At 41.9% G+C, this 15,537-nt stretch overlaps 1 protein-coding gene across 1 annotated transcript in view; it reads left to right on the forward strand.

The window, feature by feature from the left end:
* Positions 1-15,537, forward strand: part of frem1b (Fras1 related extracellular matrix 1b) — a 54,961-nt gene that overhangs the window by 14,345 nt on the left and 25,079 nt on the right. Inside the window, exons 11-22 of the mRNA XM_029430490.1 lie at positions 1,114-1,256; positions 1,374-1,570; positions 1,754-1,844; positions 2,527-2,694; positions 2,944-3,152; positions 5,155-5,248; positions 6,533-6,785; positions 6,856-7,050; positions 10,769-10,957; positions 11,046-11,242; positions 11,729-11,954; positions 12,322-12,466. Of these exons, the coding sequence (XP_029286350.1) occupies positions 1,114-1,256; positions 1,374-1,570; positions 1,754-1,844; positions 2,527-2,694; positions 2,944-3,152; positions 5,155-5,248; positions 6,533-6,785; positions 6,856-7,050; positions 10,769-10,957; positions 11,046-11,242; positions 11,729-11,954; positions 12,322-12,466 (2,107 nt within the window). The remainder of the gene's footprint in view (positions 1-1,113; positions 1,257-1,373; positions 1,571-1,753; positions 1,845-2,526; positions 2,695-2,943; positions 3,153-5,154; positions 5,249-6,532; positions 6,786-6,855; positions 7,051-10,768; positions 10,958-11,045; positions 11,243-11,728; positions 11,955-12,321; positions 12,467-15,537) is intronic.

The raw sequence follows: 15,537 nt of genomic DNA on the forward strand, positions 1-15,537 counted from the left end.
TGGGTATTCGTCTGATACATTTTGTATAAGTAAGTGATGCTCTATCAATAGGTTAGACCACAGCATACCTTTCTGTCATAAGGATATGTGTGACAGGGCCGTTAGAATAACTCTCTTTCTCTTTTATGTAAGAAATTCTAGAATTGACCCTAAACTCCAAAAATGTTTTTGAACTTTTGATTTGAACTTTCACCTGCTGCAGCTGATTAAGATGATGTCAATTATGTTAGAATCAATCAAAATAGGTTTTGTTCACAACTGAAAATTGTACTTTTTAATTATGAAACATTTCATCGTCACTTATAGCCATCTAAAGAATAGGATCTCTGAGTTCACCCTCAGGTATTTACATAGCTTTGGACTTTAGGTTGTTTGGAATATAATGCAGGTAACTGATTGAAAAGAGCTCAAACATCTTCATTTATTTATATTCTTAAATAACACTTAACTAAATATTGGCATTGATTCGTGCAGATAAATTCAAATCTGTTGCCTATGCTGTAGTTTCAGCGACCAAGATAACTTGTGGTTGCTGTTCTTGACTGGGAGAACTTCATGCCATGCTCTCTTATCAGTCACTTAAATAAACACAGTCCACAAGCATCTAACAGCAGTGGTGATAAAAGGAAAACTAAACACAGAGTTATGATGAAGCACGCTGTGTATGTCTATCTTCAGGACACTTAAAGCAAATAAATTACAAATATATAAAAACTAAAAGTTAATTTTTATGTGTTCATAGAAAAGTCATGAAATCATAACATTTAAAAATGTGATTACATAAATATGGAACATATTATCTCTTAGTAGAAGTCCATCAATATCAAAGAAGTACCACTCGACTACACTAGTTTTACATTTTTTACAGCCTAAAATTTAAATTACAAAACATAGAAAACATTACTTTTAAAAAACATTAATGCATCATTTAGTAAAACATGTCTCAATTTTAAGCAGAGAAAACTAATTTCCTACTAATAAATATACTGAACACTTAAATGCTGCAGAGTTGTAGCAGGTCAACAAGCCGACATGGTTTTGCATCGATGCTCATCTTCTCGTCATGCAGCCGCTGGGTTGTAAATATTGACGATTCATTTTTTGTCCATGCAGGAGATCCAGTGGACAGTTTCCTGCAGAGAGATCTGCTCCAGGGTCAGATCTACTACCAGCACTCTGGAGAGGAACAGTTTGAGGACTCCTTCGACTTCACACTGTCTGACAGCCACCAGCCGCCCAACCTTTCCCAGACATATGTGAGTCAAAGAAATAATGATGGGTTTGATTCAAAGAAACATTGTTAGACAGACTTAGAGTAGAATAGAAAGGTATTGTCCTGTCACACTGACCCCTCTCCCCCCCCGTGGATCCAGACGGTGGTGGTCCATGTTTTCCCGGTGAAGGACCAGCTCCCGGTGGAAGTCTCCGGCAGCGTTCGCTCTCTAACGGTAAAGGAGACGGAGGTGGTTTACGTCACTCAGACGCACCTTCACTTCACTGATAGAGAACATCCAGACACAGACCTGACCTACGTCATCACACAGCCTTGCTTCAGCCCACTGCATCCTGGGTAAGGACACAGTGGGACTCCCTCTGCTATATTCAGGTCCAGGATGTTTTTAGCCTAGCTTAGCACAAATAAAATAAAACTTCGAACACCTTCAAATATGTCTGATTTACACTGTGAATAAGAAACACGCATTGATCCTGAAATTGAATGAAACCTTCCTTTTTATGTATTTTTAATTTTCAGGCTGATGGATGCAGGACGTCTGTTCTACACAGACACCACCAACACCATGAAGAGAGACCACATGGTGCCGGTGTTAAAGTCCTTCACACAGGTTGGAAAATACATACAAAACACATTAACAGCATAATAACATATACACCCAGCTGGATCCTACCACGAGAAGCAGTTTAATGAAGAATATAATATATGTTTCTAAATAGATGTTATATTGACTAAGTAATGATCAGTTAACTAACAAAACAATCTCACCTCAAGGTCCAAATCCTTTTCTGTAGCTTGAAACAAGAAAGGCAGTTTGCAGCACTAGAATGATGAAAAATGTAATTTTAGAAAGTTAATTGGCATTTAAAACAAGTTGGAATAGTTTTATAGCACTGGCAGATTGAGTCACGTTTTACAATTTTACAAACTGTTATGTTTAGAATTTTTTTCAATAATTTTTACAAATACATTTCGTAGTAAGTATTCTCAAATTTAGTGTAATAGAAGTATAAAAAATAATAAAGATTAAAGTTATTAACTCAAAATTGTACTTTGTACAGTACATGAGTAAATGTACTTATTACTTCCCACGCCTAAAAACAAGAGTTTGCAGAATTGTTGCTCGGTGGTTGCAAAGTAGTTGTTGGTGTATTTTGCTGGGTGACTGAGAATCCGACATACTACCACAGTCTTTGTAAGGCCTTACTAGGTAGTTGATGGGGTTTGCAGTTTAAAACTGTATCGAAGAAAAGTACTTGAGTAAGTAAACTTTGTGTCCTGTGTTCTTCCAGCATGCAGTGAACCACATGAAAGTGGCCTTCATGCCTCCGGTAGAGGACATCGGCCCAGAGCCGCTGTTCATCCAGTTCGTCTTCTCCGTCAGCGACCACCACGGCGGCACCATCTCCGGCCTTCTCTTCAACATCACCGTCACCCCCGTTGACGACCAGGCGCCAGAGGTCAGAGGTCAAACACAAACTGGATTGTTGATTTGAATGATGAATGTTTTATGGGCGTTAAAGCACTAGATGTTGGTGGTGTTGATGCCATGTGATGATCTCTGGCTGGAGGTTGTGTAGTTTTATAATGTTCCAATACATCAAAGTGAACATTCAGTAAACTTCTATTTTTTGTCATTTCATCATTTTTAATTTCACTCGACTTTTGAATATACAGTTTGGTTGGTTGATCCTCTGTGTGATTGTCAGGCCTTCACCAACCTGCTGCGGGTGGAGGAGGGTGGAGGGGCCTTTGTGACTGAGGAGCACCTCCTGGTTCAGGACCGGGACAGCCGGGAGGAGGGTCTGAGGGTGGAAGTTCAGAAGACGGCTCGCCACGGCCGGCTGGAGCTGCAGGGCAGGACGCTGCTGCAGGGAGACAAATTCACCCTGCAGGACCTGAGAGGACTCCGACTCAGGTCAGACACAGTGTGGGAATGGGCGGAATATGGGCGGCCCCTGGGCGCAGACATGCAAAAGGCCCCACCACCTGTACCACATAGGAGCCTCTTTTTGTTGTTGTTTTGTGTCTTTCAAGTCAGTTCCTAGTGTTATGGTAATTTTATGTCTCTTTGTGGTTGTTTTGTGTCTTTATGGTCATTTTGTGTCATGAGGACGTCAGTTGACACATTGGTGTACACACTGCTAAAAGGATGCGGCCCAGACCACCTCCGAACCTGGTCTGAGATCTCAATGCATTCACTTCTGTACTTAGAGCTGTCCTCTTGTGTTCGGATCACCCAGGTTGCATTATGGGAATTAATCCAGTGTTTTTGGAGCTTGACCTAAACGTCAGAAAATCTCCACTTTTTTTGATGCAATTATAATAATTTAAAAATCTGTTTCTCAAAATTTCAACACATTCATTCATATTAAAACCACTCCCTCTGTAAGGTCAGGGTGAGGGGGGGGGGGGTCAGGGTGAGGGGCTGGGGAATGATTCATATGATTTTAGACTAAATATAATAGTCATTTTAGTTACCTTTGGTTTTCTTCACATCACTGATGATTCAGCTTTCTGAAAACACAAGACCCAGATTTTGAAAAACAGAAATTAATTAATTTCGTAACTTATTTATTTAAATAGCTCTGGAAAAATACAGTGATGTAATAAACAAACACATTTTCTTGTGCTGATGGTTTTCTGGATCACTGACTGCAGATACATTGAGACTAAACATGATCAAAGCTGTGTGAATATCACAGAGAGCTAACACAGTAATTACATGGTCACATACTTCAGTTGCATGATTACACACTGTGCACCCACGTGAGCTGATTCCTCTCTAAACTGTTAGTCTGAAGCCTTCTCACTGGAACTTAGTGGAGTTTCTGTTTACAGTGTCCTCACTGATCTGGCCGCTGAACCCCACAGTAACATAAACTCAAACCTCAGGAGGAAATAACACATTCAGTCAGGTCTGTGTTTTGGATGTGGACCATTTAAATGTGGGTGGATGAGTGTGATTGGTCCCTGTGTGAGTACCCACACATCTTTTGATGTGCGGGTACAAATCAGTACACAAACAAAGCTAAACTAAATCTTTGATTCAACCATTTTGATTTGGTTGATTTAAACAGCGGTTAGTTCAGGCTCTGCAGCTCGGTGGTGTCAGTCCCCAATCACTGCATATTTTCCAACTCTCCCTCCTTTGCCCAAATTACCAAATTTGCTCAAGCATTTTAAGCTAATCAAGAGCTGGAGGGCAAGTAAAACAGCTGACCTTGCTAACTTGCAGCTAGGTGTGCTGGTTGACCTGTATAAATTATAAATATATGCATGTACTGTATATAGACATACAGTATACTGTCATCTATTCTGCAGTGACTACATTTCACTAAGAAATGTGTCAATAGACTTCCTTCTTCGACATCTAGCAAGTCTCAGGGCCCTTTCACACCTCCATCGTTTGGTGCAGACTTTCAGACATTTCAGTTTGATCCAAACCAAAATTACATGTGTGAAAAACTCACACAAATTCAACACGCTTCAATAATTTTCCGAGAGGATGTGATGAAGATGATGACGGCAGGATGGAGGTTTGTCATGTAGAGTTCTCTAGTGCGTCATCGCATCATTGCCATGTGAAACCAAAACTAATCCGATCAGATGAATACAATGTAACAAACAGGTGAAAAAAGGCCCTCGGTCAGTATTTGACTGGATTGTTTACCACTTCTATTATCATTACCATTCTGTTTGTAAACTGGAATTTTTGAAGGTGTCTGAGTTTGATTAGCTTGTTATTGTTCAACATGCACCTCCTCCAAATTACTACAGATGTTACCCAAAGAGGAATAAATATTAAAATAAATCCTCCATAGAGCCTCAACCTCTGAGAAACATCTATTAAACTAAATCTACATTTTGTAACTATACTTTGTTGTGCTGACAGAGTGTGATGGCTGTTTGTGTCGCAGGTACATCCACGATGACTCTGAGACCACTGAGGATGAGCTCCATCTGAAGGTGACGGACGGCCTGAATTCAGCAGACGTCATTATGCTGATACAGGTATATATATATATATATATATATATATATATAACTCAAAATGTGTTCATTCTTTATTCACCTCAGTATCAGAGAGAACTAGGCCTTTATTTGGGAAATGCTTGCATTAGAGACGGCCCTTTATTTCAAACTTCTTGTTCCGCAGTTAATACAAACTCTTTTCTCCATGCTAAAGGAATAGTTCAACGGAAAACAATAGATTTTGGGTGACACGTGTGCATAACAAATACCTTCACAGGAGGATAATCTGAAAATGCTTTGTTTAGCAATAGTTTAGCGAAAACAGTTGTGCTTGGATTTCCATGAGCCCATGAATGACAAGACACTACAGATGCTGCACAGGAATTTTCTTTTATAACGTTTTTTGCTGTCTTTTGTTCGGCCTCCGTTGAAGTCTGGTTGCACTGGTATATGTTCTTTGTTCGGGCGCTCAGCTCACCTTCACATTATTTGGTAGAAATCTTAGAAAGAGCCTGTGGTAAGTACTATATACCATTTATATTGTTTTTGGCTGAACTATTCCTTTAACCTTTTGTCTGAATCAGGTCTTTGTCGAGTGGGTTTTCACATACAAGGAATTTGGCTTGGTATAGGAGAAAACAATTTAAAAAAAAGAAAACAAATAAGTATTGCAAAATAAATCATAAATCATAAATAAAATAGAAATGTATTGTTTTCCTTTATCAAGCATTTGACCTAATTAAAATACACATTACTCTACACAGTATTTGCAAAATCAGTCCCTTTGTCTCCCTTGTGTGGTCTCCATCGTGTTTGATGTTGCACTTCATGTCTCCGGGAATGTTACAGTGTTACTATAACAGATCAGGTCGGTTTGAGTCCCGTCAGAGGGGTAAAGGGGGTTTGCAATTCATTACCCGTCCATTAGTGTAATTTTTGCGGTTGTCCAGCATCCTGCTGGCTGAGTTTTGCTCCTGCGGGAGAAAGACATTTTGATCCCACCCAACAAAGTGAATGCATCAGATTTTAAACTGAAAAGAGGATGGTGTTTTTCTTCCTCCAAAATGTTCACATTAAAAGTCTGGCAGCGTTGCCTTTTAAGATGTAGGCTTTTAATGTGAAAAACAACAACCTATGAAGTGTTGAGTTTTGACGATAGTTTAACATCGATCAGGACAACAACACAAAAAGAAGAAATATCTGGAATTGATTCTAGTATGAAAACTTTATTTCTATCAAAAAAGCTGTTAATCCTTTTTATTCGGCACTTGTTTGTTTGTGCTGTGTATTTGCGGTTTGTGATGACTCTCCTGCTGTCCTCAGGTCCTGCCGATGAACGACGAACCACCCCAGCTGGGTGGGGGTCTGCTGGGGGAGCTGAGTTGCGAGGAGGGGGGGCGAGTCCAGGTGACAGTGGACTACCTGTCGGCCACAGACCGGGACAGCGACGACTCCAGGCTAACGTACATGCTGGCCCGGAGTCCAGGCAGAGGGGAGCTGCAGAGAGCCGGAATGAGCGTGGACAAGTTCTCCCAGCAGGACCTGCTGCAAGGACACATCTACTACGTCCACACAGGTGAGAGAGCATCACGGGAGACAACGCTGTGTTCACGGCTCACAATAAAGTGTTTTGGTTTCTGTTTCAGGAGGAGAGATCGGACCCGAGCCGGTGTTTGACGCCGTCACCCTCATCATCTCTGACGGCGAGGCTGGAGGGACAGACGGCTGTTGCCACGGAGACGCCCCACCCCCACCTGTGCCTCTCCACGGTACACTTCCTGTGTATGACCTCAACATAACCGTTCTTCCTGTCAACAACAAAGTCCCCAGCGTCACTCTGGGTAAGATGTCTGACAGGATAATATGTGAGGAATCGTTTACTTCCAGGGTGTCTTTTTTCTTGTAGGAGGAAGTATTCAGAAGTTTTACTTAAGTAAAGGTACACTGTACAAATACTCAGTTACAATTATTATTATTGTTATTATTATCAACATTATTACATGGAAATTATTACAATGATTAAAAGGAAAAGCAGCAAATCTTCACATTGAAACTGAAATTGATTAATCGACTAATTGTTTCAGCTGTCCTTGTTTAAACTATTGGGCAGTTTAATTTAAAACAAAACATCATATTTGTTGTTTTTTATATGTAAAAAAAGAAAAAAAAGTCAGATAACTTTAGTGCAGGAGAAATATAAAGTAGAATGAGGAGAAAAATACCGGAAATATACGTCACTTGAGTTAATGTCCTTAATTACATTCCACCACTGCCATTTTCTGTTAATTTAATGAATTATACAATAAGGAATTATTGTTAGATACTGCTGGGAAGTCCTGACAATTTTTTTAATCTAATAATAGTAATTAATAACTGTAGGTTTTTCCCATCATAGTTTAATACTTTGGCCGATATGATGGTGAAACGAGTATTAAATTGCATTCTATGTGGGATTAAAGCTTAGTGAACCTGCAGTAAATGTTATTATTTCTGTGTTCAGCACTAATTAAGACCAGAGTTGTAATAAACAGGACATTTTCCAGCCCAGCTTCAGTGTGAACGGAGCCACGTTTCACAGAAATTGTCTCAATAGGAATCGTGTGTGTGTGTGTGTGTGTGTGTGTGTGTGTGTGTGTGTGTGTGTGTGTGCGTGTGCATCTTTGTGTTTTTGTGTAAGTGTGTGTTCACTGCTGAAAATCCTCTTAATGCAGCGAAGCAGCTCTGACTTCACCGACACCACGTCACCTATCAGTCCAACACACACTCTGTAGTGGGAGGGGTGAAGGGGGGGGGGGGTCGTACAACCGCATGTATTCACACACACACACACACTCTCCTGGGGAAAGTGATAGTTCTTGCTGGAGTCGGAGCCAAGAAGAGGGATTGGAGGAGCTCTGTGGTTATCAATGGAGACCAGTGACCACTGGGACTCACACTGGGATAACTTGGAGGTGTGTGAGTAGGTGTGTGTGTGTGTGTGTGTGTGTGTGTGTGTGTGTGTGTGTGTGTGTGTGTGTGTGTGTGTGTGTCTGTGTGTGTGTGTGTGTGTGTGTGTGTGTGTGAAAGACATTGCATTGGCATCTTCACACTACAAACATTACATTCATCTTTAAGTTATTGTATCATTTAAAAAGGGAAAAATCCTTCATTGCAAGATGTTGGTTATACAACGTGGTTGACACCACATCACCTGTTTGCGTCTCGTCTCCCACCAACAGTCAATATTTCTTTCTTTTAATCATGACAATCAACTTTATCGAACTTCAAACTTGAAGTAGTTTTTGTTTTGTTGATGTGTTTTAGAAGGCACTGACAAACGACTTGTTCTTCTCAACTAAGAACTTTCCTTCAAAGTTAAAACACATCTCAATCATATTTCTCGATTTTACCAAAGTGTCCTCCCTAATCTTACCTGCATCGACCTACTGACAAAAATTATAATCAAGAAACTTCCTGAAACTTGGAACAAGTGGGATTATATCTCATTTTAAGACGATAACAATTAATATAGAATTCAACCTTTAGAGTTAAATCTCAGACCAAAAAGTAATCGTGTTTCTTGCAGCGTTTGTTGTGCGTTTGTCGAGTCCAAAGTCTCATTGTTTGCACATTGCATTATGGGTAATTTTTGGCATGTGTGTGTTTGTCTGTGTGTTGTTGTCAGCGTGTCGGCCGGGCTAACGAGGTTGGCACTGACGTGTTTTAAGTGAAATCTGCCTATTGTCTGCTGGTATTACATGTACACAAACACACAGACACACACACAGCTGGGTGAGATTATCACTCTCCTGTGTGTCCCCAGGAGACAGTGGACAATGAGCGTCTTTTCAAAACAAAAGCAGAAAGAAGCGCATCCCTCGGTCACAATAGACGACGTGTAGTAGCCGTCTCGCTAGCCGGATTACCGCGGCGCTACCAACGACAGGATAACTCTAATCCTGCCAGCATATCTCACTATTCATTCAACACCAGCACCGCCAGGCAGGGCAGGGTTTGTTAGGGGGGGGATATATGTGGTGTTTCTTGGTCTAATTAATTAGCAGTGAATAAAGACGCAGAGTAAGAGCATTAGCACAGCAAAACACGCGGAAACCAGCTTTACCTTGTTTCTTATTTTAGTTTATCAGCGAGATCCAGGACCATCCATCGTTAACACACACACACACACTCACACACACACACACACACACACACACACACACACACACACACACACACACACACACACACTCACACACACACATATTCACACAATGTATACATACACATATATAATTAATCCATACACAGGGATGTTTGGCAGTGTGCATACAGGTCCAGAGTTAATTGTGTTTGTTAATTAACAGCAATGTGAAGGAAGATGGACGAGTGATGGATTCATTAGCAGCTAACAATGGGATGGATGAATGGATGGATAATAATACTAACTTTATTTATATAGCACCTTTTTAAAAACAAAGTTACAAAGCACTTTGCAATTAGAACATGCTAGAAGTTCAGATACACTTACATCGAATACCATCAGTTAAGAAAAAGCCATAACATAAAAGAAGAAGAGGTTTAAAGGACAAGTTTCAGGGAGTTTGACAGCACCTTTCTTAGTATGAGCTAAAAGCCTGGCAGTAGCGTTTTGTACCAGCTGCAGTCTTTGGATGTTTTGCCTGCTGATACCAGAATAAAGTGCATCGCAATAATTGATCTAACAAGTGGGGGTGCTGGGAGTTTTCCTGGTGGAATGCTACACAGATTGGGCCGATCAGTCGGTTGGACGGCCCGGCCCTATGTGGTTCTAGGTGACTGTCACCTCCCTCTGGTCTACCTCGCTGCTATTCCCACGTCTGTGTCTTTTAGTAACATAAAGCTGGAATTCTGCTTCTCCAGGCTGCACATGAGCAAACTAACACAGGTGTCATTCTGACACGTTTGCATGTGTTTCTTCTTACTCTTGTACAGATTGGGGGTGTAACATAGGAATCAGTGCCACGTTTAGCAAATGATTACAGAGAAAAATGACATAGAAGAAATCAGGAAATGCAAATCTATTCCACCCTGTGACAGTGGAAACAAACCCTGTAACAGACGGGACAATAGCCAGGTTTCCTTCCAAATGTATCACAAATTAAAACAGAACTTCAAGAAAATCTGCAAATGAAAATGTGAATGAATGCTTGTTTCCATCCACTACATTTATGTGATCATTAAGAGTTGGTTCATCAAGAAAAGCAGTAGATGGTGCCAATTTTACATTTGGAAAACCATTATACCACTGCAGAAGAAGAGGGGGCAACACGATGAAGTAATTTGAAGAGCGCCAGTCAACCTCAAATGTTGAAAAACTATGTCGAAATTTCACATTTCTTTAATCAATATACCAACTTTTCCACATCAGTCAAGCGTAAAAAAACGCCCACCATTTTGTTATGCACAAATTGAAAATGAGCATAAAAACAGGTGGATGGAAACACGCTTATTAACAATGTTGCTGACTTGTTTTACATGAACAACAAATCTAAAAAGCATTTGCGCAACTCGTGTCACTGTTGTTGTGTGTTTGTACAGGTGAGTCCATGTTGGTGGTGGATGAGGGCTCCTCTGTCTGTCTGTGTGGGGGGGTCCTAGCAGCCTCAGACCCTGACAGCCCCCCCGACCAGCTGACCTTTCACCTGGAGACTCTTCCTTTGCATGGCTTCCTGGAAAACACGCTGCCGACGCCCGGCTCCGAGAAGAGCAACGCAGGAGTCCGAGTTGGTCTGTGTGTGTGTGTGTGTGTGTGTGTGTGTGTGTGTGTGTGTGTGGTTTACACCTGACCTGACTCTGGCATATTTATCTTTCCCAGAATTCTTCAGTCTCGTCCACCTGACCTCAGGTTTCATCAACTACGTCCAATCAGAAAGCAAAGGGACGGAACCGACTGTCGATCAGCTGTCCATCACCGTGAGTGACGGGCTGCACCGCTCCGCCCCCGTCCTTTTCTACATCATCATCAATCCAACCAATGATGAGACGCCTTCACTGTTGCTCACCAACTTCACCGTATGTCCACCTCAATACTACGTTTTTTAGGAGAAGGGTCTAGCTTTACTGAGTTTGCTAACGTTAGCTAACGCTATGCTAATGTATTACTTCAACTAATTTGCTAACGTTACTAAACTCATATGGTAAGGTTATTCTTCTTAACGTTACGTTACCTAACTTTATAAGTTATAGTTATAACGAAATAGTATGGCCATGTTGCATGGACGTGATACAATGTGTTAAATATACACTGAGTAGGCTACTTTAATGATTAAAGTTAAGTGCTATAAAAAATACTACACTGCACAATATAATGCAGTGGCATGTAAAAGTCATTTATTGATAATGAAGGAGTCCCAGTGCCAGAGGTTGACTCAAGCCTGGAGCTCTGCAGCGGGACGCTATTGAAAAATCGAAGAATAACAAACATTTTTCATCCATCCGACAGCCTCCTGGGGGCGCTAGCATAGGTATAGGGTTATATCTATTCTCCACCTCCTGCAGGTGAAGGAGGGCGGGATGAGGGAGCTGACTCCGTCCATACTGAACGGTTTCGACCTGGATGCCCCCCTGGACATCCTGACCTTCACGCTGGTGCAGCCGCTGACTCATGGCAGCCTGATCAGCGGCATCTACGGCACCGAGATGAGCCGTTACAAGGAGATGGGAGCTGACCTCCTGCAGAGGACCCTCCTCGTCACTTCCTTCACCCTGCAGGAGCTCCGACAAGGTGAGAGAGGCGCTAACGAGTCACTTTGTCAAATATTTGTATCGACATACATATCGCTTTAAATTCTCTAAAGTACTGTACTATTAAAGTACATTCTTAAGTTTAAAGGGAAATGGTAATTTGTCTACCTTGTATATGCCCTATATGTACAATGTAGTATGTGTGTGTATATGTAGGTAGAAGTGTGTTTGTATGCAAATGTTTCTATGTATATGTCCATTCTTTGCTTTTAGTAAAGAAGAAGTGCTGAATTAATAACTATTTCTATATCTTCCTCCTCCTCCTCCTCCCTGCCCTCTCTTTCACCTGCTCTCCTCCTCCCTGGTTCTTCTTGACTCCCCCCCCTCTCCTCTTCCTCCCTCTGCAGGCATGAAGATCGTGTACATGCACGATGACACAGAAACCCTGAAGGAGACTGTGGCTCTGCAGCTGACAGATGGCGTCCATACAGTCCAGGGGACGGCTCAGGTCACCGTACAGCCGGTCAACGACGAGAAGCCACGACTGCTCAAGTACACACACACACGCACGCGCACACACACACACACACACACACACACACACACACACACACACACACACACATACACACACACAGCAAGGGTGAACTGTTTCCATACTTTTTAATCTCAGTTTTCTTTATGATGTTTGCTTTTTTTATTTTTCCTCTTCCTTTACTCCCATATCATAGTCTCAGTAAACTGAATTTGAATTGTGAGAACTGAATGTGGAAGTACACGTAGAGTTGAACTATCAGTGAGGATCAAATAGTTTCAGAGCAACCTACTTCAATTTCGTAGTATTACATTCAGTTTCAAGTTTATTGGAATCCAGTACCAGACTAATAAATTACATTTCAAATTACTCAATTAAAAATTCAGTTTTTCTATGCAATTATTGAAGTTAAACAATACAAATTCAAATCACGTGATTCTAATTCAGTTTCTAGGGACACATATTTCTACTCATAAATCCCCTTTTCCACTCCTGGAACCTCAAATCAAGTCTCCATCCTAAAACAGCTTTCTTTCACAGTGCTGTTTAGGGGTTAGTCTTTTTCCCTACATCACCTGTAGAGGCTCTGTGTGTGTGTGTGTGTGTGTGTGTGTGTGTGTGTGTGTGTGTGTGTGTGTGTGTGTGTGTGTGTGGGTTTCTGCCACTCCTGCTCCTTGTCCTACAGTGTCTGCTTTAGGCTTTCTGTGGCCTGAAGGAGGGTTGACTTGTCCTCTCCTCCTGCCACTCAATATGATTGCTCTCCAACTGCTGCTCAGCGTCCTTCAGAGCAGCCACAAGCTTATTGTTCAACTATTTTTGCTCCTCAAGCTGAGCTACGTAGGATTCCTCGCTTTCCTGGGTCTCCTTCAGTAGGGAGGTTTTCTCCTGCTGCTATAGGAGACGATCACTTGCTAGCTGATCCTCAACCTTTTTCTTAAGAAAATCCATGAGGTGTTTGTTATCTCTCTCCTGCATCTCTAGCTGGGCACTATATGTGCCCTGGGACTTCTCCAGCTGTGCTGGGAAGGAAGACTTCTCCTCCTGCCACTGGAGATGTCCAATCTTCAGATCCTGCTTGGCCTTCTTCAGAGCAGCCATGAGTTTACTCATCTTATCTTCCAGTTGAGCCAGACAGGAAGCTCTTGATTTGTCTGTCTTTTCTCTCCTGCTGATAGCAGAGTTGCTCAGTCTTCAGGAGATCTTCTGCCTTTTTCAGGGCTGCTTCGATCTTCCCGGTCTCTGCTCTCTGGTTCTCTAGCTGAGCTGCATGAGAAGCCTAGAATCTCTCCATTGACTTCTTAGTTTCCTCCATTTTGCTCAATTCATGCTGCAGCTTCTGAGTTTGAGCCCTCTCGATTTCCAGCTAGTTCTCCAACTCCAACTCCACATTAGTTTTAGCCACTGCAACCAAATGCCTTTCAGAACGGAGCTCATTCTGAAGGGCCTCTTCGTCTCCCTTCATCTGCTCCAGTTTGACTTGCAGGTCCTTGTTAGCGGAGGTCTGCTGCGCAAGGTTTCCTCAGCATTTGGCAGATCTTTCCCAAATTAGTCTCTGAACCAAACTGGTGTCTGAGTGAAATCTGTGTCAAGATCAAACCTGGGTACCTGCATTTAAGGATTCTCAACATTGTAAAATATGTTGATGTCATCATGGATTCTATTCCCCCCCCCCCCGCACACACACACACACACACACACACACACACACACACACACACACACACACACACACACTGACTCAATCCCACCAACACTGTCCTGCTGCAACAAATACTCACTAGAGCACTAAATGTGGATTGATCCTCCGCTGAGAATAGTCCTCAACAAATGCTCCAGTTCCTCCTGTTTGTTTGTTATAAACTACAGCGACCAGCTGTTTTAGGAAATTACTGACGTTTTTTTCAAATGAAACAATTTATTTGTGTTTTTAAAGATTTACGTCTTGAACCAATGGGCTTGGAGCTGAGAGCCACAGACAGGAAGTCAGGCAGTATTGAAAGACTGACTGATACGTTGTTGGTTTGAGTTGACATATCAGATTTTTTTTATTAAAAATGTAGAATAAACTAAGATTTATCATTTGAAACAATGTATTGATTGAGATGTGGAACACATTGTTATGGATGTTTAGTTGTCTTTGAATAGTATGAAATGTCTCGTTTTACATTTTATTTTGTGGTTTTATGTTGATGGACATGATAATCAGAAGAGTCTGCTACAGTGAAATCCACAGAAGCTCAGCAGAAGGGGACGAGGTCAGGGGAGTCAACATGGGACAGAAGGAGGGAGGAGGGGGAGTAACCTGTGTGTGCACATGTGGCGGGTCTCTTTGCTTGAGTGGGTGTTTACAGAGTAAATCTGTGAACCCCCCTCTTCCACCTCCACCCATAATATTTTAATTTGAACGAGTGATTGGGAATTTGCATCCTTGACTGGGTTCCCTATGCTGTCGCATCACCCCCCCCACACGTACACTGTCCCCAGCCCAGTTGTTGGTGTGCGTGGGTGCGTTGGCACAGGCCGAGCTGGTACTGTAAAGGCCACCGAGGCAGAAGTAACGCAGAGACTTGGCAGATGCTGGCCTCCTTGTTTTTGCGTTCCTGCAAGATGGACGTGGCAGCTTCCTCTCCTGCGTGGATTTTAATTCCGAGTGAGGAAGCAGCCAGACGCTTTCTGATGTTCACCCCCCCCCCCAAAACACCACCACCACCACCCAACAACACCACCATCCCAGATCTCCATGATCCCGCTGGAAAGACCTGCTCTCACACAAACTTTCCTGCTCGTGTCTGCAGAGTCATCACATCAAACTGCCTCATCCACGATACATTTAACGGGGTCCATCATTACACAGATATCATTTCAAGTTTTGGCGCAACCTTATATCATAATGCTTCATAATTGCTGGTCACTTTACTGATATTTAGGATCTAATGATATTTTTTTGACTTTGCTTAAAGCAAACAATGAGCACTTGTAATGTATTATATCTGCCTATACCTCAGGAATTTCATCACATAATGCATTATAAAAAAGATAATATATAAAAAAAAAAACTACTGGAATTATAATACGCTATGATCCTTGC

Source organism: Cottoperca gobio, chromosome 4, assembly GCF_900634415.1.
Source record: "Cottoperca gobio chromosome 4, fCotGob3.1, whole genome shotgun sequence".
NCBI classification, from domain to species: domain Eukaryota; kingdom Metazoa; phylum Chordata; class Actinopteri; order Perciformes; family Bovichtidae; genus Cottoperca; species Cottoperca gobio.